This window comes from Grampus griseus (genome assembly GCF_964374135.1).
Source record: "Grampus griseus genome assembly, chromosome: 9".
NCBI classification, from domain to species: Eukaryota; Metazoa; Chordata; class Mammalia; order Artiodactyla; family Delphinidae; genus Grampus; species Grampus griseus.
Window position 1 is genome coordinate 3,504,198 of NC_139003.1, and position 24,127 is coordinate 3,528,324.

The following is a 24,127-nucleotide window of genomic DNA, read 5'->3' on the forward strand; positions in this document are numbered from 1 at the left end:
CAGGGCCTGGCCCCTCAGACAGAGGACCAAAAACGGTGAGTGTGATGTTCACATAGTGTCCATGCCCCTCGGAAAGGGAAGAACCAGGCTGGCCCCGCCTCTGCCCCAGATGCTCCTTTAGCTGCTGGTGAAGCAGGTCCAGCCTTGCAGAGTGGGCTGTGTCCCCAAGGCTGGGGACCCTAAGACGATGCTCCAGGTGATGCTCTGATGGAAGTTTGACAGAGTTCTAGCACAGCCTGGAGGAGCGAGCAACTACTTCTCCTTGGGAAAAGCCAGAGAGAATTTATTTTGGATCAAGCCATAAAGAGTGAATGAGAGCTTCTGAAGCACAGAATTGTTGAATAAAAGCACTCTCTCTCTCTCTCTCTCTCTCTCACACACACACACACACTAAATGCTACCCTCTTTTGATTGTTTCCTGCCGGTAACTCCAATAGAAAACCTCGCAGGACAGTTAGCAGATAATCGTTTTAACTCAGACACTGGAAATACGGGAGATGCACGAGGAAGAAGGCAGAAGGACGCAGAGAGGCAGCTGGGGAACCGTCTTGGTCGGCGGATACAGGAGCTGTGGTGGGGGTGGGCTTTACTGCACTAAGACAGTCCGAGGCGTAACTGGCCTCACACCAGACGACTGGGTTTTCTCCTCCAGAGGAAAGGGGGAAACCTCGAAAACTACAACAAAAGCGAGAGAAAGTATTCAATAAATGGGTGCTTGACCCAAATATGTACTCTGTACATGTACATTTCATCTGTTTCTCAGGGGCTTTAATAAGACACGGTGATGCTCTTCGATGTGCATTTTATGTAATGACTTAAAATGATTACTATTATTATCTCCTTCCACACACCGAGCCACGTAAGAACATTTTCACCCTTTGAAACCTGTCCTTTCTGGGCATTCCTTTTCAGTGACTGCTGGCTGATTGGTACAGGCGGTGCCGAATAACCCCCAGGGAACTTTTTGACTCTCTGCAATTCTAAGACTTAATTGTTTTCATTGAAAAAATGTGGCCTTCGAAAACAGCAGAAATACCCAAACCATTTTAAACTCGAATTCCACCTCCATCTAACCCCCTGAGCTTTAGGAAAAAAAAAAAACCCTATCTGGTTTTTCAGAATAACAACAGAGAAGAAGAGAAAGCAAATGTGGAAATCAAGCTGCTTTGAGCCCTGTGCACTATCTCCAATTTTATCTTCTGAAACATATACTTTTCCAGGATCAACCAGCACCTGTTATTTTCCTACATTCAAAGGAAGCAATTTTCTCCAATTTTACAGTCTCTCCCACAGAGCGTCCGAGAGACAGAGAGGGCTCTTTGCTCACAAGTGCCTGGATTAATGGAAGTAAGAATCAGCAGACAGAGTGGAGAGATTCAGGAACCAGAGGCCACCGCGGGCTTTCACCACGTTCCACTGAAGCTGAGGAGAGAGCAGGCTGGGAGGCCAGGCCTGGCCTGGAGCTTGCAGACAAGCTAATCCAGCCCCGGGCCTGCCTGCATCCTGAAGACACTGGGCAGGGGAAAGCGGGTCCCGGAAGGGGGCAGGTGGCCTCGCCTTGCCCAGAGCACAGGGCATGGGGCTCATCAACCCGTTGCCAAATTTCAGTCCAGGCTGACTTCCCAGCAGAGAACCTGCAAAACCAAATACTCTTCTCGAGAACGTGTGTTGCCCAGGACTCTCCCCAGGTGCTACGGCATCAGACCACCTGTGCAGAGTGACTGATGTCACAGATACAGAGGAGACCATTTTTCTGTTGTTGGCAAGTGTGATGAAGGGAAAGCAAAAAGCCGTCTATATACAAATATCACGCCGTCTTTCTGGAATTCACCTTCCCCCATTATAGTCTGAAACAGGGTTAGTAAGAGGGTAGTTGCCATATAAACTAGTCTGATTAGGGGAAACAAAACCCAAACATGGGTTAGGCTGTACAAGAGACTTGCAGAAAACGTGCTCCTGGCGCAGGTAGGGGTTTGCAGCCGCCGAGGGGCCACTTCTCATTGCCGTGTCCTCCGCCTGCCATCACAAAGTCAGCCGAGCACTAGCTCTCCTGCCTCGCCCTCTCCCAGGTCTTCTCTGAGGCCACCTCCTCAGCCCACTGCCCCTCCCCCAAGTGTAAGCAGCTCCTCAGCGATGCACGCTTTCCACTGGCCGGTGTCACGCCCAGTTCTCAATACTTAAAGAACGTTCCACTGGGTGACCTTTCATCGACCTCTGTTCTGAACTCTGTATCTGATCACAGAAGCTGACTCACATCCCTGGAGTCGTGGTCCTGGTTCACCAGGCTACCATCTCCGCGGCATCCTTGCTGCACGTCTTCCCGTCCCCTCCCTTTCTACGCGGCCAGCACATCCTGTTCATTTACCGTTGTTCATGGTGCCTTTTCACATCTGTCACTTTGTTTCCACTCACAGCCAAAACTTTCAGTCTCTAAAGCCTGACCAAATTAAGGCACACTTATGTACTGAGAGCCTCTGAAGACATTAAAATGATCAAGGAAATATGTTTATGATATGTGTTATAAACTTTTCCCCACGTAATAAATATAGTTAGCATTGTCCCACATATTATGTTATCTAAAAGGATAAATATGAAAATGTAATGGTGGTGATTTCTAGTTGATGGAATTACAGGGGATTTACTTTCATCCTTTAAAATAGATTTCATCTCTTTTCTAATTTACTATAGTAAATACGTAATTCAGATATAATAAAAATATTTGATACGACAGTTACGCCTAAGCTCTCACTGTGCCATTCCACTATTCTAAAACCTTCAGTTCTCACTCAACTCCTGTTTCTCTAAATTCTATCCCTTTCTCACTGGCTACCCTCCTCTCCCAAGAACCTGCCTAACCTGGTCCCACTTTCCCCTCTGGGCTCATCGATGGCTCTTCTCTCTAGCTGGACATTGTTCACAGATAGTCCACGTGGGCTCCTGCCCCAGGGCCTCTGTGGCTGCTGTTCCAGGTGGCCTGGAACACCCTCCCCCAGAGAGCTTATCTGCAAGATTCTCACATTCAGGTCTCTGCTTAAATCAACTTCATCAGAATGGATTTTCAACCATTCTGTGTAAAATAGCATGTCCATAAGTTTCCTTATCTTTAAAAGTGGATTTTTTTTCTTTTTTCCTGCGGGCGGGAGAGGGGCACGCCACGTGGCTTGTGGGATCTTAGTTCCCCGACCAGGGATTGAACCCGGACCTTTGGCAGTGAAAGCGTGGAGTCCTAACCACTGGACTGCCAGGGAAGCCTCCAAAACTAGGTTAAGTAGCAAATGAGAAAATGTTCAAGAAGCGCCAGCAGATGGCCACAGACGGGGTGCTTTGCTAGGTGCTGCGAACACATGGTAATTAAACAGAGGCAAATCCTATTCTTGTGGCGTTCACATGGAAGGAAAGATAGGCGTTGAGTAAATAATTATATTTAATGTGTGTAATAAAAGGTAAAGTCCAGGGGCTTCCCTGGTGGCGCAGTGGTTGAGAGTCCGCCTGCCGATGCAGGGGACACGGGTTCGTGCCCTGGTCTGGGAAGATCCCACATGCCGTGGAGTGGCTGGGCCCGTGAGCCATGGCCGCTGAGCCTGTGCGTCCGGAGCCTGTGCTCCGCAACGGGAGAGGCCACAGCAGTGAGAGGCCCGCGTACCGCAAAAAAAAAAAAAAAAAAAAAAGGTAAAGTCCAGGATGCATCAGAGCCTGAATCTAGAAGAGCTAGGCAGCAGAGAAAAGCCGGCGGCGGGAGTGAGAATTAGGGAGAGATCAAAGGAAAATGATAAACTGTAGGGGTGGTGCTGAGGAGGGATGAGAGTAGAATAGAGAAGAGGGGTGTTCTGGGCAGAAAGAACATCCTGTGAGAACCACCCTGAGGGAAAAGAAGACGGACTTCAGAAGCCATCAAAGAAGTTCAAGTCGGTCCAGAGCAAAAGAAAACTGGGGACACATGAGGGACAAGGCAGGAAAAGTAAGGGGACTGATCTCAGAGAGTCTGAGAAACAGAGGGTGCCCAGGGCTGGGGCTGCACGCCTCTCCTGAGAGCAGTGGAAAGCCAGGGAAAGTTCTGTGACAGGAGATCGGGGGCGGGGAGATGAGTCCTGGCCCCGTGAACTCGAAGTATCCACAAGACATCCTGGTGGACATGTAAATCAGTCAGTGAGACACACACACACAACACACTCAGAACAGGGTTTGAGCTGGAGCTGCAGAACTGAAACTCAGTGGCATATAGATAGTAACTAGAGTCATGGGACTGAATGAGTGTACAGAGGCTTGAGGATTTCAGACATCTAAAGGTGGAAACATAAAAACTCCACCCATGTGAGTGACCCCTTCTGCTTGTACCAGAGCCATTACCTGAGGGTCCACTGAGGAGCATGGCTCCTGGTCCTGTCTGCTGCCATGCCTGTCTCCAGTCCTGTATCCTTTAGATGAACCAGCTGACAAATATGCCAATGGCAGTCAGGAGTGCCTGACTGAATCTAAGATGGGCTCTGAGTATTCTGAAGGCGGAGCTGGCAGAAGTTCTTGGTGGATTAGATATGAAGTACAAGGAAAAGAGCAAAGTAAACGATGACTTCAAGTCTTTCAGCCTGTTCTGCCAGAAGAACAAATTTCTCATCAGCTGAGCTGGAAGAGGCTGTGCATAGAGCAGGTGGGTTTGGTTTTTTGTTTGGGTTTTATTTGGGTGGGGAGGTAGGTCAAGAACTCAGATTTGGCGAGACTAAAGTTAGGGTTGTAATGTCTATGAGACATCTGAGAACTTCAGGAGAGAGGTCTGGTCTGGAGAATAAGTTAGGAGTCATTGGTAGGTGAATATTTTAAGCCATGAGACTAGATGAAAGCACAGAGGGAATGAGTATAGATACCAAAAGGGGAGGATGAAGACTGAGTCCCAGGGCCACCAACATCAAAAGTCAGAGAGAAGAGCGAGAACTAGCACAGGAGTCTGAGAAGGAGCTGCCTATGAGGCAGAGATAAAACCAAGAGAAGGTGATGACCTACAGGTCAAGTGAGAAAGCTGGTGCAGGTAGAGGGAGTAATCGTGTCAAATGCTGCTGATGATCAGATTAAGATGAGGTCTGAGACGTGACCATGGAATTGAGCAACCTGTAGGTTACTGGTGACCTTGACAAGAGGAGAGTCAGGGAGCGCTGGGGGTGAAAGCCTAACTAGAGTGGGCTTGGCAAGAACTGGAGAAGAGTAATCTGAGATGTCACAGAGAGACAACTGTTTCAGGCTGCAGAGGAGAACAAGAAATTGGGCAGTGCTCGGTGGGGAGGGTGGAGTCACGCTAAGCTTTGTGTGTGTGTTTCGGTGAGGCAAATAAGAGCGTATCTGCCTGACGATGGGAATAATCTGACACAGAGATTAAAAAAATGAACATTTAGAGAAGAAAGGAGACATTTGCTACAATTATTCCTCAAGTAAGTGAAGCAAGTTCATCTCTGATTTTTGTAGATGGAGCACAGACAGGTCCTGTGGTTACAGGCTGGGGGAGGGGCAGAGCTCATGGCAGGTGCAGATGGTGGTGGGTAAGGAGATGTGATGGTGAGAGTATTAAGCTTTCTTCTAGTAGTTTTAAATGAGAATTAGGATGGGAAGGAGGTTGCAGAAAATTGAGAGAGGAGAAGGTTTGAAATGATCCATCATCTAGGAGTTGCAAAGAGGGAACAAGACAGCCCAGGAAGACTGGTTCATGGACATAAATGGACTTACGTGTCTGGAGTAACCAGAAGACCTCATCACAGTGGCTACCTCATATCCCAGCACAGCACATTAAAGGATCCAAAAGGTTGAGAAGTCCAATGTGGTTGCTTATAAAAGGCAGAAGAATTTACTCAACTAAGCAAATATGCGGCGAGACTACACCCTGGGCAATTTCAGGAAGTGTATGCCTCTTCCTTTGTAGGAGGGAGCTCAGAGTGAGCTCCGAGTGAGTTCAGATGTTGTCAGTTCCACTGCTCTACACACCTCATCTGACTTGACCCAGGGGTTGCAACAAATATGTGAGGGAAGTCTACAAGAGCTTTCGGACATCAGAGAATTTGAAGACTGTTACACCAATCATTTTCAGAAAAGGTAGATCAAAAAATCGTCTCTAGTATAAAAATGGGTGAGGAGAAATTTAACTCCAACCCAATCCATTTTCTCCTGATAAATAAAGCATCTAACTAGACGATTAACTCCAATATTAAACCCAAGAAACATTTGTTAACTTTAGTGGTTAATGTGCACTAAAAGAGCCAAGTCTCTTTCTCTGTGGGGAATTACCCCATTTTTCTTGATCACTTGGGTATTTTGTTAGTTCAACATAGGCACCATGAGAGTAAGGGATACTAGAATAGAAAATTTAAGGAATGGCAACAATTCTGAAATACAACCTACAGCCTTGCTTAAAACACACAATGTAACCAGTGAGGTTGTGAGAGAAATTGGCTGGAGACAGGGGGCTTCGATTCTATACAATGTAGCCGTTTACAGAAACCAGAGAGACCTAGGTTCAAGTCTGAATTTTGCTACTTATTAACGGTGTGATGTTGATCAAGTCATTTAAACACCCTTGGCTCAGTTTCCTCATCCATAAAATGTGAATAATGGTAGTTGTGAGAATTAAATGATTTAATGTGTGCAAAGCACTTAGTAGAGAGCTTAAGATGTGGGAAACCCTCAGTAGTTGATGGTGATGGTGATGGCGATGGTGATGATGATGGTGATGATGATGGTGGTGATGGTGATGATGATAATGATGTGATGATGATGATGGTGATGGTGGTGGTGGTGATGGTGATGATGATGTGATGATGGCGACTGTGATGATGATGATGGTGGTGGTGGTGGTGATGATAATGTGATGATAATGTGATGATGGTGGTGATGATGGTGGTGGTGGTGTTAGTGACAGTAAGGAAGAAGAAGGGGAGGAGGCACAGACAGAGGAGAAAGGAGGAAGAAGAGGAGAAGAATGAGGTTGCCATAGTGATGATGGTGGTAGATGGTGGTGGTGGTGGTGTGTGGTGACTCCAAGTCTACCACAGGGAAACTGTTCCAGAGGCAAAGAAAATGCTTGCATTTTGGGGGTCCATGGGCAATCTGCCTGCTACATTGCAGACACTCAATAATCACGAATTGAATGAACTACTGTTCCGACCATTTTTAAAGCTCACCTCAGCCCCACAGCATTTGCCAACCCTATGAGTGTACAGTAGTCTTTCTGTGCAGCTTCCATTTACACTCGTAATGTAGAAAGGGAATGAGCTCTTTGTGGTATTTGTAAAATCCATTATGAAGGCACAGTTAATCACCACAGGTATTTCATCCACTTTAAGCGATTACATCTTCAGGGAGCAGGAGGCAAGGGACTGATCAGGAAGAGGAATAAGTGAAAGAAAAGTTGGAGGGGGGCAGCTAAAAGGGCAGGGGAAACAGTAATGGTCCCTCACACTCTTGACAGTGCCTGGTCTCTGGGGAGACCTGACCACCTGGCTAATTTGCAATAAAACTTCACACTGTGCTTACATTTACAAAGGAAGAATCCACTTAAGAAAGCTCCTGGACCCCAAAGTCATGTGTATTTGAAACGCAGGTGGTCTTATGAATAGACTTAACCTGCTGAAACAGAGAGGCTGGGCATTTTCTGCTGGGCACAAGGCCACTTCTCAACTGCTTGTATTAACGCCCAGCTTTGTGGCTATAACAAAATCTTGGCTGGCTGCCTCCGGCCAGAAAGCCAGCACATCTCAGAGCCAGCTCTGTGCATCTGCAGCACGGATTAGCTCATGAGATACAAAAACACCTTTCAACAGTAACCGACACGGGTTCCTGCAGAAACTTCGGTGCCCCTGGGCCTCCAGATCTCTGCTTTTACACTTTTTACATTTTTTGCACAGGGAAAGCTGGTTTAGGCCAAGTCTGAGACCATGGGCACCCTAATATAAAGATCTCCCTATATTATTTTAGCACCTCATGGAGTCTTTGCAGGGCCCCCTCTGACCTGCTCTGAACCCTATACCTTTGAGACCAAGTTTATGCACCCTCGTTGAAACCCCTTCTCAGGAGGATGAGGGCATCACACGCTTCCTGCACCTCGCTCCCGGCTGCCTTTGCTCCTCCCCGTTTTGTGCCCAGAATGACTCTGTGCTCCTTAAGAAGAGAGCGATCACCTTTTATCCCCAAGGTCAGGCCCAGCGCACGATCCATGCTTACCTCCTTCCTCCGCAATATGGGTAAATGCAAACAGGAAGCAGAGGCTGAGTGCCCCTCAACACCAAAGGTGAAATTACCTCCTCAGTCAAATGACGAAGACCTTGGCTCAATATATGCTTTGGATCTCCATGTGCCCCCCACTGGCATTCACAATACACTGCTCTCATCTCTCCCCAATTCCATCTTATAAAATACATTCCCTCTGAGATTCAGCTACTTCTTTAATTTTTAAATAAGTGAATCTGAGGATCAGAAATTAATACCTAAGCCACAGTGGAGGACAAAGGAGAAGCTACTGTCCTAGTAGGAGACTAAAGGCAAAAGGTCAATGCTGGTTGATTTTCAAGAGTTTGTGAAGCATAAGAAGCATTTCAGAGGAGTCTGACGGCAAGAGAACGTAATCACACGGTGCCACTCAACAAAACAGTAGAGGAAAGAGCACAAAAGGGGAAGTGAGGAGACAGGCTTCCAGCCACAGCTGTGTCACTAACTAGCTCTGTGACCTCAGAAAATTCACTTAACCTCTCTGGGCCTCATTTACTATAGAAGGCAGGATGTGAACTAGATCTCTAGCATTCCACTACAGAGGTTCTTTGACCTGAGGATTAATTTTCAAGTGCATCCCACTGAGGCTAAGACTAAATGCAAACAATATCCATGGAGATAGCAGCAGAGGTTCTAGGACCAGACTACACGAGAGGGATGCAGCAAAGCCTGCAGAAGATGGGGAGCAGTCATTTACATCTTTCCTCCCAAGACTGCACCCTGAAAATTGTTTCAGACCCAACTACAGGAAATGGACTGTTTTGAACCAAAACATGCCTTATAAACATACTGCCTTTTTCCACCAGTTCTATTTTGCTTTATTGTTTATAAAAATCAGCCCAAAGAAGATTTCATCCAGATTAAAGTTCAAGAGGAAAATTAATTTATCTGCATCGATGCACGACGTTCCGCTGTTTCCTTCATTAGACAGCATTCTAGAAGAAACCTTTTAGTTCCTTTTGGCCCTTGTATCTAGTTGGAGTGAAAGCAAGAGGAGTACAAAAGGGAATAAAGAACATGGAGAAAGGAGGAAGGTTCAGCTGTGTCTCTCCCCGTCTTGTTGCTTAGCAACACCTCACATCTCCGTCTGAGAAATTATGATTCAGGGAGGCGACACGGAGGACCCATTTCCCATGAAGAAGCAGCCTGATTTTACCAGATGCGCATTTTCTTAGACTGATAATAAGATGGTGCTCACAGCAAGAGCTCTGAGGATCCACTTCTACAGCCAGAGAGAGAAGGTGAAAGGCAAACTACGACACCCAAACTCTCAAAAAGTGGCAGGGAGTGGGAAAGTGCTTTCTCACATGCACTCAGGACTCACCACTTATCCACTTAGCCTCGGGATCATGAATTTTGAAATCTTCACTGAAGAGATCTTCCACAGTCACCTTCTTCTTTTGAGACAGACTGTTATCTTCCGCTAGAAAAGAACGAGGCAAATGGTCAAAATTTTTGTTTTTTGGTAAAAAGAAAAAAGAGGAGTATAAAATATTCTGATTGCCATTCAGAAATAATATATATGGTAAGACATAATTTCTATAAGTAAGTGCTGAGGAAACGAATGCTTTCTGTTTTTGGCTAAGCTATCAAAAACTATGGTAAGGGGGCTTCCCTGGTGGCACAGTGGTTGAGAGTTCGCCTGCCGATGCAGGGGACACGGGTTCGTGCCCCGGTCCGGGAGGATCCCACATGCCGCGGAGCGGCTGGGCCCGTGAGCCATGGCTGCTGGGCCTGCGTGTCCGGAGCCTGTGCTCCGCAACGCGAGAGGCCGCAGCAGTGAGAGGCCCACGTACAGCAAAAAAAAAAAAAAAAACTATGGTAAGGGGAATCACGGTTCAGTAAAATGGCATCATTATGCCCCCTCTGCCTGCAAAACATGAATGATCGTATTTCTTACATATGAAGGTAAACAGTTGTTTCAAAGCTGACTGATGAGCAATAAGGTGGGAATAGTCAAGAAAGCAAAGGATCTCAACTTGTTATGTAACCAGTCATTCATTAAGCACTTATAACGCCAACTGCAGATAACACGTTGGATGCTGAAAATTCAGACAACTAACACATTCCTTAGGTATTTATTCTCCATGTGCCTCACTTGTCCCTGGCTGCCTTTAGGTTGGGGATTAGTTCTTCAGATAGAATCACGCCCCAAATTCTGTGTGCAAACTAGCAGATTTTGCCCTCCCTTACCTGGAGCACCATGCTTGGGAGTAAGCACCTGGGATAAGACTTGAACATCCATCCCAAGAGGCAATGTTTAGCTAAGGGCCCCAGCGGGAGACTTTAGGAACCTGGCAGCTTTTATCCTGTTTCCTGAGGTTGAAGTGTCTGGGGTTTTAGATCTGCCTCAGAAGACGTTCTCTCCAGTGGCACCAAACTCCATTCATCTACTTTGGAAAGACAAAGGGCTGTCTGGGCATCTGACCTGTGAGACTAAGCAGATTAAACCCACAGAACAGGACACCAAGCCACCTTCATTTCCTTTATAATAAGAAGAAACTCTTTATCTTAACCATTTCTGACGTACATCATTTACTAGAATGTTTATTTATGATCCCGCCCTCTTAAACAGAAGACGCCAGCTGTGGTGCTCTTCCTGAGATTCAGGTCCTCCTTTCTCCCGTTTTGTGTTGGGCTGCTGTGAGGGGGATGCTCAGTGCTAATCAAGGTGTGGAGGTCTGTGTGCCTCCTACGTGAGGTGGCTTCAGATCAGTATGCTTTTACATTTGGATGTTTGGTTGTTACGTCTGTTTCTCTCCTCAATTTCTGGCTGTTGAGCCACCTTCATTTCTTGGGCTGTCACAATGCTTGCCCTCAACAGTACCCTTTGCCTCTTTCAACCTTCTGTTTCAAAATCTGTGGCAGGTTGGGAAAACAAAAAGAATTTTTGTTACACTACATAATCAAATAAGAATACAGACTCTCTGAATGAAATCTCCAAAGCTTCCTCTAGGGTTCTAGCATGCAGATTTTGTTACATCTCCTATGGTTTCTTTCTTTTGGCCTCCTTGGATGTGATAGATTACTGAAATTCTCAGAAACCTTGCACACTGACTGATTTCTTGCATATCAAATAGGATTAATGTGTGTAAAAGTCTTTCGAAATTTACAGAATGATAAGGTTCAAGGTGGCCTTCTTGTTAGACCTGATTATATGTGGAGCTCTCCCAGGGGCTGATCAAAACATGTTAAAACCAAACCAAATTCTTTCCTCTAGGACCTTCCTATCTGCAACTGAAGCAGCCCCGAAAAAAGACACACTGCTTCAAACACAATGCATTTCAGTATGGAAGACAGACAATAAATGAAAATTTTAAAGATTACTAGACAACAGTCTAATAAAAGTTATACCGTGATCTAGTAATTAAGAAGTATACTTGCAACTAGTCGGTAAGTAAGTGCACAGTACAGTGATTACAGACAACAATACTATATTATAAACATCGAACTTGTTAAGAGACTAGATCTTAATTATTCCTACCAAAAAAAAAAGATAATTATGTGACCTTATAGAGGGTGTTAGCTAACCCTACAAAGGCAATCATATTATAATATATAAATGTATCAAATCAACATGTTGTACACCTTAAACTTACACAATGTTATATGTCAAATATATTTCAATTAAAATACAATAAATAAAATTTAAAAAGAACAAAGAATAAAAATTTCAGAGACACTCAGCTATATGGTCAGAAAATAATCATATTAAAACTTAAATTGTATCTAAGTAAACACCATTATTCAGGGATGATTCTAGCTCCACATTTTGGTTATCCACATGTCTAATAAGAAAAGAATGAAAGACTGTCATTTCAACAAACTTTGGGTAAACTATGAAAAGCCAATTTATTCACTTTATAAAAAATTTTCTTTTCACAAATGACTAGGAATTCATCCAAAAAAATATATATATTTGGGTTTTCTTTGGCTGCCCCGCGTGGCACACGGAACGCCCCCGACCAAGATTGAATCCGTGCCCCCTGCATTGGAAGCGTGCCCCTGCACCACCAGGGATGTCCAAAAATGTGTTTTATTTTTAAAAAAACTACTACTTCCTCTGTTTTTAAAACATACTTTAAAATCTTACACGACTTAAATAGGGACAGCCTGTAATGGCGGCATTATGATATACACTAGACAAAGTGCTCCGCCCACGCCAGGACACTTGATTGTGTCAATATCAGCTCTGCCTCCTCAAAACCATCACCGCTGGCCTCTCTGGACCTTGACGGCTTGCTCACGTGGTCAAGTGCTATCTGAGTTACTGACTTACAGCCTGATGCATTCCAAAAACCCTTTGAGGTAGTGACAAGCACGAGTGACTGCCATGTTCAGGAGTCATGCTGAGCCCTGAAGAATCACAAATGAAAGACCTTATAAGCTGACCTTAAGAATCTCACAGAGCAATGGAACCAAGGCTGAAAGAATGACCACACTGTAGCAGTGACAGGGCTGAGGGCATCAGGACCTGGCGTGCTAATATTTAAGGAGACTGCAGAATAAAAAGTAGGGGGAATTCCAGAAAGAATTCTTTGAGAAAAGAACCCCCTAGCCAAGATAAAAGAGATAAAAGAAGAACATTCAAGCTAGGAGGATTGCAAGGTAACGAAGGCATTGGTGAATGCAGTATTTTCAGGAAATTGTGAGCATGTCGACATCGGCACAGTAGAAAGTGCGAGTTGAAAATGTCTCGAGATGAAGGCAGATTCTCTCATTATATCTGATACTCTGAAATTCCATTAGAAAGTGTCTGCTTGTGGATCTTCTTTAAACATCCTGCTTCCCAGTCAGTAGTATTTTCAGTCTAAGAACTACTTTCTCTGGATCAGGAATATTACCAGTAACTGTCTCAGTCAACATTACCGCTCCATCCTTCCAGACCCCACTGGACCTGCACAGGAGCTTTTAGGTCCAGCCTCCAAACTCCTAGCTTTTTCTTTCACGTCTTTGGCATTTTTATGTCTTTGGGAGCATTTGCATGATTTCTTCAGCTCCATCTTCCACTTTATGAATCAGCATGATTTCTTCAGCTCCGTCTTCCACTTTATCTACTTGCGTGATTTCTTCAGCTCCATTTTCCACTTTATTTTTTCTCTAGTGTGTCTAACTGTTTCATTTCACTGCTGAGTTTTAAAATAATTATATTTTAATTTCTAATATTCCTAATTAGCTCTTTCTCAAGATCGACTCTTACAGTTGCAAGCTCTTTTATCACATCGATCATTAAAAAAAAAAAAAAACCCTAAAGTGTCATTTTCTGTTTTCCCTAGCTGATTTATATTTCTTTGGAGTTAAGTTCTTATATGTGTTAAGCTGGTGTGCTGCTTTTAGGGGATGGTTTCTGTGGGTCCTTTGATCTTAGTTGTGAGGTTCTCTCCTGCAAGTGTCCTGGTGGTGTGGTCACAAGAATGTCCTGGGCAGTCAGAGGGTCCATCCGGGTAATGGCTCTCACCAGGCCTGTGTGGCCATTTGGGCTGGAGCCCTTTCAGAGATTCAAGAACCTCTGAACATAAATGCCATTTTAAGGCAGGGGCCACTTGTCCAGCATCTGGCCTCCATAGACACCAGTATCCTATCCCCTCCTGTTGGGCCTGACTTTAGCCTCTGTTCCTTTAGGGCAGCAGGGATTTGGCCTTACTTGCTGCTGTAGGTTTTTACCCGGTCCTTCTTCTAAGAATACTTTTCTATTCTAGGTATAGGAAGAACTCCCGTTCTGGTTTTTGACTGCAGCTATGTTTTTACTATATATCTTCTCTCATTTCTAAACACTTGAAATGAAAAGGAAAAACTTCTATGTTCAACCTGTCACCTTTAAATGAAAATCAACATACACATGGAGATATAAGAAGTGGCCAGTGGCTCTTAGAGTTTGGACTTTATCCTGAAGAAAATTTGGGGATGATTGAAAAGTGAAGTTTCCTTCAGTCCTATAGTCAGATAACCACATGGCACTTGTAATTAACTTGGCATCTTGGTTAGCTCACTGGCATGCAAAGGTCTGTTATAATCTGTAGTGATGTAGTTGTTCTTTGTGTAGGTCAGTATATAATGCAAGGCTCCTTTCCATTCCTGATGCTTGTTAAATAGTTATGTTGTTAAATAGTACAATTATTGGACAATATTCTGGAACCTCTTCTCCAGAGATTGTTAATATTAGAAACAAATCCTTTGACCCTAAAGCAGGTTAATCTGATGCATAATCCTCCCAGGTGTTTTCAATCACTGCTAGTGGGGGCGGGCGTTAGCTACTGACAAACCCAATGTGATAACAGAGAAAACCTACCCAGATTACTCAGAAGTCTCTTGTAAACTCTGCTTTTGTTAGAAATTGGAATAACTGACAACTCTAAAATGTTTTGCAGTCTTCGGAGGATTCTGAGAGTCATTACCTCTCGATCCTACAAGAAGGAGGACGAAGGAACACCATTTTATGGAAGGTAAACCTGAGCTCCTGAGAGGCTGAGTGGCTTCTCCAAAGATTCATGGTAAGGCAGTAAAGCTAACATTAACCACATTTGCAGAACTTAAATATTGACATTATTCACAGAATCTGGCTTGTTCACAACCTAATCCAGAACTGGGATGCTAATAAAATCACAAAATGCAGGTAATGTTAATGATGATCCTGATAAAACACTATGTTCTCCAGGTAAAAAAGTTTTCTGTAAATAAAGAAAAGGTTGGAAAAAAACATTTTAAGGCATACATTTCCTTAATTAGAAAAAACTTAGCCACCAAAGCAGATTAACAAGGAACTCATACTATCAATATAATGACTGGCACATAGCAAGTGGTCACCCTGCTACGAGTAGTTTGGCTGATGTCAAGTACTAAGTGCTTTCAAAACTCGAAGGGGACAAGGACAGTGTGGGTGCGTCAGAAGTAGCTCCACAGAGAGACAGACCCCAACCTGAGACTCAGAGTAAAACTACTCTTACATTTAGAATAAGTCACTGGGAAACTTGCATGTTATTTCTATAGAAGTTGATAATATTTGTATGTTTCCATACAAACACCTACAGAAGAACATGTGGAAATCAATTTTTCATTTTTCAGTGTTTGCACTGTTAGTTCACAAGTTCCAGTGACAAAGCATTTGCTGAAAAGCAAATCACTGTAGCCTGTTCCACTGACGACTATCCTAACACAGAGAGCTGCGCAGTAAGAGGAAAAAGCTCAGTGAAAACACAGGAAACATTTCCCTGCACTCTGCCCGCATGTGAGCTGAATGAGTGCACTATGTCAGATATGGTTAGAGGCTCGGCCCAATACATCCAGTTAGATTTCTTTTTTCTTTCTTTCTTTCTTTCTTAAATAAAAGAAGTTCAGTCAATAATAATGTCTGCTATAGATACTACTCATATTTCCTTGGTAGGTAGATTCTTATCACAATGAAAGAATAAATTTAGTTACGCTTCACTACCAACAGCTTAGGAACAATGACATTTAAACCAGGTAACATGCCTACAAATCATGATATGAATTTGGGAATTTTTCACCTAATCCTGAGTTAACCTGTCCAGATCATTTACCACATGAATCCTTAGGTCAGGACTGAGAAGGAAACATCTCATACACAGACAGAAATCCTAAAGACAGTAGAAAGCAGCAGCCACTGAGTCAAGGGAGCACTCTCTCCCTTTACAAATAGTGAGATTTACTCCAAATTACAGCAAAATACAATTCTCTGGAGAAATCTCTCTGGAAAAGTCCACTCCCGAATGTAAGAAACTAAGTATCTATGGTTGGGTTAAGAACTGTATTAAAAAGAGAGTTGCCATATGATCCAGCAATCCCACTCCTGGACATACACCCAGATAAAACTCTAATTTGTAAAAACAGATGCACGTCAATGTTCATTGCTGCACTCCTTACAATAGCCGAGACATGGAAACAACCTAAATGTCCACCGACAGATGAATGGATAAAGAAGATGTGGTACATATATACAGTGGAGTACTACTCAGCCATAAAAAGAAATGAAATAATACCATTTGCAGCAATATGGATGGGCCTAGAGATTATCATATTGAGTAAAGTAAGTCAGAGAAAGAAAAATACCATACGATATCACTTATATGTGGAATCTAAAAGGAATGATACAAATACTTATTTACAAAACAGAAACAGACTCACAAACATAGAGAACAGACTTGTGGTTGCCAAGGGGGAGGGGAGTGAGGGAGGGATGGATTGGGAGTTTTGGATTAGCAGATGCAAACTATTATATATAGAATGGATAAACAACAAGGTGCTACTGTATAGCACAGGGAACTATCGATATATTCAATATCCTGTGATAAACCATAATGGAAAAGAATATGAAAAAGAATGTATATATATGTAAATTGAGTCACTTTGCTGTACAGCAGAAATTAACACAACATTGTAACTCAACTAGGCATCAATAAAATTTTAAAAAAAGAATTACATTAAACCACGTTGTCAGGAGTGATGGTGGAGGAGCTACAAGAAAATCCACAGTCAAGGCTGCTTTTAGGAGGTGCTTCTCTTTGACTCGTCCAAACAAAGTTGATCATGCTTTCCCTTCTGCTCCCAGGAGTCAGCATGGAACTGATTATTTCCTTTCAAGTCTACTTCCCATACTAGCTTGATTGTTCCCCTTTTCTTTTTAAGACAAAAACTGTGTCTTCTTCATCCCTGTAAGGAGCCTGGCACATACACACGTTCAGCTAATTTCTGTTAAATGAGCATTTTTAAAATCTACATCTTTGCTTTCACTTTTTGCTTATTTTTTGTAATAAAGTCTTTTCATTACTGAAATATATTATTTATGGTTATAACCCAAATTTATATCTACAAAGAGTCCCACAGATATTGATCTATCTTAAAGGCTTTTTCTTACAAGTTCACATACCTTCTGAAGCATCTAAGGAAGCTCAGAGCATAATACCGAGATTAGTCATATTGCACATTTTACTCAAATGCTAGAAACCAAGTTGTCAGCATTATTCAACACACCCTATAAATTAAGAAGTTCTAGATGTCGTGCTTTTTTTTTAAGCTTCTCAATCAAAAACATCAAAGATATTCATCTCTTCTTTATGCCCTTACCTTATTCTTTTAGATCTAGGAAATAAATTAAAACCTTAAAATATATTTATCTGCCTGTTTCCTTTAGTGAGCTATAACCATTGGACTTCACATAATAAAATGCACAAAGGTTGATATGTTTACCTAATCTTCTCCTTCTTTTGGACATTTTTATTAAGATAAAATTTACACACTATATAATTCACCCATCAGAAGTGTACAACTCAATGGTTTCAGTATGTTCAACAGAGTTGTGCAACCACCACTGTGATCTAAGTTTAGAACGTTTTCAGTATTCCCCCTTCCGAAGACTCCATAATCATTAGCAGTCACTCTCCATTCCCACCCCTTTCTTCCCAGGCCTAAGCAATGAAAAATTTATTTTCTGTATCTATACATTTGGCTAGTATGGGTAACTCACATAGGATCATACAATATCTTGATCTTTTGTGATTGGCATATTTCACTTATCATAATATTTTCAAGTTTCATCCATGTAATAGTATGTAATAATATGTATCAGCACTTCACTCCTTTTTATGGATGAATAATACTCCAAAGCTAATGGCGTTGAGCATCTTTTCATGTGCTTATTGGCTATTTCTGTATCTTCTTTGTCTCCCCTTATCCAGATTGTAAAAGATGCAAAAGTTGAGAAATTCACTACTAGGAGAGGAGAAGCAGTAGATGTGGCACAACAAACTTTTGCCAATATGTCTGAAAGATCAAAAGCACAGGGTATGCAGACACACGAAAAGCTCTTTGAAACCTAAGTGTGTAACTCATAGATCTCCTCAGCCATCTCAGCAGAAGCCAGACATAGAGAAGGGAGTATCTAGGAAAATCCTGTGGAGGAGTCTTGTCTAACGGAATGGATCCCCATGACATACATAGGAGACCCACAGGTTCTTAAGAATTCTATACCTGCAGTAGCATTGCCAGCTCGGACTGAAAAGGACAGAGAGACTATGAAATAAAAGAAGGGTGTCAGACTTCCAAATTCCTCAGACGGGAAATGTGCTGATAAAATTACTCAGCTACAAACTCATGCTACCTTTCATGAAGAAGAAGAATGATCTCCAGAGGGCAGAGCTGAAAGCCTCAGAGCATTATTCCCAGGCCTTTAAAACTAAAGGAGTTTGCCCAATTGGATTTAGAAATGGTTTGGAACTGGTTACCCCTTTTTTCCTTCAATTTTCCCCTTTTTTGAACAGAAATGCCTATAACTGTTATCCTATGCCTGTCTCACCACTGTATTCAGAAGAAGACACTTATTTCTTTCGTTTCACAGATTCATGATAGTGATGAATTTTGCCCCAGGATGGAGCACACCCAGTCTTACCCATAACTCATCTAGATTATTTTCATGATGATATTTGGGACTGCTGAGCTGATGAGATTTTGGGCTTTGAACCGATGCTGTAATAGTTTGAGGCTTCTGGGGGCCTTAGGATGGAGTGAATATACTTTGTATGTGGGATGGATGTAAATCTTTGAGGTCAGACTGTGTAGACAAGGTAATGCCAAGCAAAGTTGTCCTTATGTACTGGACTGAATTGTCTCCTCTCTCCTCAGTTCATATGTTGAAGCCTTAAATCCCAATGTGACTGTACTTGGAGACAGAACCTTAAAGGTTGCAGTTAAATGAGATCATAAAGGTGGGGCCCTAATCCAACAGGACTGATATCCTTGTAAAAAGAGAGGAATAGAGACAGAGCTCTCTCTTTCTTTCTCTCTCTCTGTGCATTCAGGCAGAGAAAAAGCAATGGAGACACAGTGACAAGATGCCATCTGCCAGACAGGAAGAGAGGTCTCACTAGGAACCAACCCTGCTGGCCCTTAACCTTGGGCTTAAGGACTCGAGAACTGTGCGAAAATAAATTTCTGTTGTTTGAATGCAGTCTGTGGCTTTGCTATGCCAGCCCAAGCAGAATAATACAACTGGTATTTTCAAAATTTCAATTTGCAAACATTTGTGGTTAGTACACGGAAACACAATTAATATTTGAATATAGACCTGTATTCGGTGCCCTTTCTAAACCTACTTACACATTTTATTAGCATTATCTATATGGGTGTTCATTTTGTCTGCAATAAAGACAGTTTTACTTCATTTCAAGTAGAAACAATCCATTAGAATTGCTAAGAAAACGGGTTTGTTTAAGAAAGGCAAGGTCCAAATAAGAATAAACTAGTTGCAGCTATTGATGGATTTTAAGAAACGAGAGTCTATTTGACCTGAAGGCCTCCAGACAAACTGTTTAGTGATATAGAACTACAATTTCTCTCTCCCTATGGCTTTATCTGCATTGTCAAGGTTTTACAAGAGAAATATACGTCTAAGCAAAAAATTGTGAATGTTTTAAATAAATTTTCCTATTTATTTATTTATTTGGAATAACTTCTCTTGTTTTTATTTTTTATAGGTTCTTTAGGTGATTATCTATAGACTTTGTAGTAAATGGTAAAGCTGTAATCTATTCTTGATACTTAGATAAATTTCATTTTTTTTTTTCAATATAAAAGCAAAATGCTGGGCTTCCCTGGTGGCTCAGTGGTTGAGAGTCCGCCTGCCGATGCAGGGGACATGGGTTCATGCCCCGGTCCGGAAAGATCCCACGTGCTGGGAAGCGGCTGGGCCCGTGAGCCATGGCCGCTGAGCCTGTGCGTCCAGAGCCTGTGCTCCGCAACGGGAGAGGCCACAACAGTGAGAGGCCTGCGTGCCGCAAAAAAAAAAAAAAAGCAAAATGCTTTTGCACTTGTTTTAAAGATCTATGTTTTTTTGTTTGTTTTTGTTTTTTTTTAGTTGAAGGATAGTTGATTTACAACGTTGTGTTAGAATTTTCCATTTTAAAATCAACTGATCGTTTCGGGGGAGATTTTATTAAGTGGAAAGTTGTAAATGTCACCCAGAGCTGAGAGAAAGAGCTGTAGGCACCGTGTTGGGATACAGGAGAAGATGCGTAGGCACCAGCTTCTCCCTCTTGTGTAGTGAGAAGCCAGGAGGCTCCATTCAAGATCAGCAGAACAAGAAATGTATGTTTAAAGAAAGTCTCGCGTGAACTTATGAAAGAGATCTCCAGAGGAACGAAAAATAACCTGATAGGTTCTACAACCCAGAGTGAAGAAAAGGAAGTGGGAGGAAATGTAAGTGAACTAAATGTTCTACTTTGATGGGAAGTAGTCTGTGAATACTGATATACGAGCATAGCATTAAGGATGACAGGAATAAATGCCAGAAGAACCAAACTCAGAAATGGTCAAAAGTAATGATATCTAGGGACTGGTTGTAGAACAGATAATATGAGAAAATTATTACTATAATTTAATTTAGATTGTTAGTATCTTTTTCACTGTTTATTCTTCAGTTTATATATATCATTGGGGCAATAAATATTTATAAAGTTGTATTCTGATCATAAGCATACACTCACACCCAAATATATTATTTGGGCAATAAATATGTATAAAGTTATATTCTGATCATAAGCACACTCGCACCCAAATTTATTTTCTGGGTGAGCATGTGTCTTCACGATGCACCAATGCCAAGGTCAGCTAACTTAGTCTTCCCCAAGCACAGTGTGCTACGTGAACCAGGTGTGCAGATCCCAACAGAGAAGTGGGCGGGGCCACTCTTTACCTGGTGCCTGCAAGAGCAGGCATGTCCATCTCAAAATATCGGTGTCACAATAGCAAATACCCTACACACATTTAACGGATGATTTCGTTTCGAGAACCATTATTATTTGTCATACAAAATGTCCACTTTTTAATTTGAATTTTATTAGCTTTGTTGATTGATCTGTATTTAACTTGGCTCTTGCTGTTAAGTTTATATGAATTGTAAGTGGAGTCTGTATCTGCTTAGTGCTTGTAAGTAAAATAATAAAAAGAAATAAGTCAATGTGGGAGATAGATACTGTCTTTTCCTCTCAAATTTTGAAAAACACAAGTATACACCTTAATGTGAATGAATTTCAGTCCTTTTTCTGGTGGTAGAGATGCTAAAGAATCACAGTTTGAAACTGAGAGGACTCCCCCAGGGAGGAGGGAGGCGCGGGCGTGGGTTCTCACTGGGAGGTGAGGCACCGAACACGGCCATCACCTTGTCCATGGTCCCCAAAGTGTCCAGCACGTGTCTCTCTAGTTCTGATCACTCCATGAGTCCACGTTCATGCCTGTCTTCAAGATGCGGTCCCTGTGAAATTGCTGAAGGCATTTATTTCCCTTTGTACAGTTTCCTGGGGCTGCTGTAACACATTGCCACAAATTTGGTCACTTAAAACACAAGTTTATTCTCTCATGGTTCTGGAGGCCAGAAGTCTAAACTCAGTTTCAATGGGTCAAAATCAAGGTGTCAGTGGGCTCCTTGGAAGCTTTAAGGGAGAATGCCTTCTTTGCCTCTTTCAGCTTCTGGGGCTCTGGGTGCTCCTTGCCTTGTGACTGTATCACTCCAATCTCTGCCTCCTGGTCACGTGGCCTCTCCCCTCCCTCTCTGTCACATCTCCCTCTGCCTCCTTCTTACAGAGATGCATGTAATTTCATTTAGGACCCACTGGATAATCCAAGAAAACCCCACATCTCAAGATGCTCAATGGGACCACATCTGTGAGGACCCACCCCTGGGATGACAGGTCCTTTTTTTGCCTACCACATCCCTCAACACCTTTTGTCCCGTTTCCAACTAACCCACCACTTTAGAAGGCATCCTCTGAAAATGCAATAATCACACACTTACTGAACTTTTAAAAAAGACATAAAAAAAGAATCTGAACAAGGGAAAAGTGATGGAGAAAAAAGACTGGTTAAATCTGACGTTCTGTAGATTATCGTTTAACCTAATTTCTGGTGATTTTAAATACCTCACATAAAAGCACAGAGTTAAGTTAGCAATAATCTGGGATTTGGGGAATATGCAATAGCAATCTGAGAAAGTGCATATACATGTTGTTTCTACTTCAGTGATAAATGGTTGTTGAACCAGGGTTTAAGGTGAGAGTTCTGTCTCACTCAGGCAGGTGATTTAACTTCAACTTCTTCAGTCTCCTGAGCTGCCTAGTTCATTGTGGACAACTTCTCTCTATTTCTCTGACTTTATTATATCATCCATTTCTGTGTTCTGACCTAGACCCAGAAACTCAGCTTAGACCTGAATTGCTGCCTTTGGGTCCTGACTGGCCAGAGTCTTCCCTAAAATAGCATCTACTAGATCAGCCAGCCCCTTGTAACACATGGTCCCTAAGGATCCCAAAATTCACTTGAAATTTACCAACAGGCTCTCATCTAAACCAAGCAATAGACTCCAGAGAAAACCAGAGTGCCAGGATAAGATGTACTCCTTTTCACAGTTTATATGCAACTATGCCTTTAAAATAGGATGCATAATGTAGCAACGCTTTGAAAAGTACCCCTTTATGAATAAATATGTAGGCACATTTGCCTTAATTTAGAGTCTTCATGCAAGCATGAATAGTAAGCATCTATCGCCATCCTGTTGATAAATGGCTCTTTAGTGTAAGGTTTCAATAAATAAACACGATGCACCTAACAATCCTTCTAGAACTAATGATGAAAAGTCAGAAGAGAGATTGTTAAGATTCTCCTAGGGACGCACTTCTCAGGACTTTGGAAGTTTGCAACTAACTATAAGGTTAGTAGCAGTGTAAATTAATTCTTTCTTTTAGGAGAATCTGTCAGAACTCCCTCTTTTCAAATTTGCTTCAATTTAAAGAATGGTGCAAACTCACTGTTCAAGTTCAAGGAATGTAGACCTCGTTCCTCCACTACTTCATAAGTCAAGGGGTCTTACTGATTGTGGCAGATACTACACTGCCTCCCCAGGAGCCATGGCCCTCTGCCAACTCAGCAGAGGCAGACTCCTGTGAAATACTTGTTCTCTCAACCCTTTCAGCTAAGGGTAGCCATGCAATATAGTTATATGAATAAGCTGCCTCCTGGCTAGTTTCGGGGAAATAAAGAAATACATGAGGCAAGTTCTGATTTTCCCTTCTTTCCTGTGAGGGTGCAAGATGAGATGCGTGGCACCGTTGCAGCTACTTTGCTGACATGAAGACGATGGCAGCAGAGAAAGATGGTCTTTGAGCAACTGAATCATCCTGGGACTGAGTGGGTCTAGACTTCTTGTTTTGGGAAACATGACAAACACCTACAGTTTGAAGTATTTTAGTTAGGTATTTTGTTCCTTATGGACGAAAGTACTCTAATGGATACATCATAACATCTGGGCTTTGGAAAAACACTCAAGCTGATCCCTAAGATGGTTAACAGATAGGCTGACCAGGTCCACGAACTTCCTGAAACGTATTCACGTATTTATGAGCACATATATGCCCTTTTCCCCCTTCCAATGATAAGATCACTCATGGGTTTAACACATGCTAAAAGCAGTTATGACATATAAATTGTTATAGACAGTTGGAGCCATAAGAGCACAATCTCGAATTCAGTGCCTGGCCTTCCAGACTCTCCCAGTCAGCCTTAACTCCTGACACTCGTCCCGTCCCTCAGTGCTGGCAGGCCAGGCATCTCCTGTTCAGCAAGCACACCAGGCTCATTCTGGCTCATGGTGACCCTCCTTCTTTTCCTTCCATTAACACCGGATCTGTCTTTCAAATTCCTCATCCTCCAAAATACCTTCCACAAATGCTTCCTGTTGTCACCGATCTCTCCCATATTCTGGATTGTCATAACAAATGTTATCCGCACCACCCGTTTACAGCACTTAGTCTCAATTAGCATTGACACATTAATCAGAAACAACAGTAAGAAGAGTAGCAAAACAAATACCTATTTCAAGACTAGA

At 42.5% G+C, this 24,127-nt stretch overlaps 1 protein-coding gene across 5 annotated transcripts in view; it reads right to left on the reverse strand.

The window, feature by feature from the left end:
- The window catches only part of DPP6 (dipeptidyl peptidase like 6), a gene marked incomplete at both ends in the record, with an annotated part of 1,026,243 nt that overhangs the window by 363,791 nt on the left and 638,325 nt on the right, over nt 1-24,127 (reverse strand). For all 5 annotated transcript variants that reach the window (XM_082662523.1, XM_082662525.1, XM_082662522.1 and 2 more), the window contains one exon: nt 9,566-9,664. In XM_082662523.1, the coding sequence (XP_082518649.1) occupies nt 9,566-9,664 (99 nt within the window). The remainder of the gene's footprint in view (nt 1-9,565; nt 9,665-24,127) is intronic.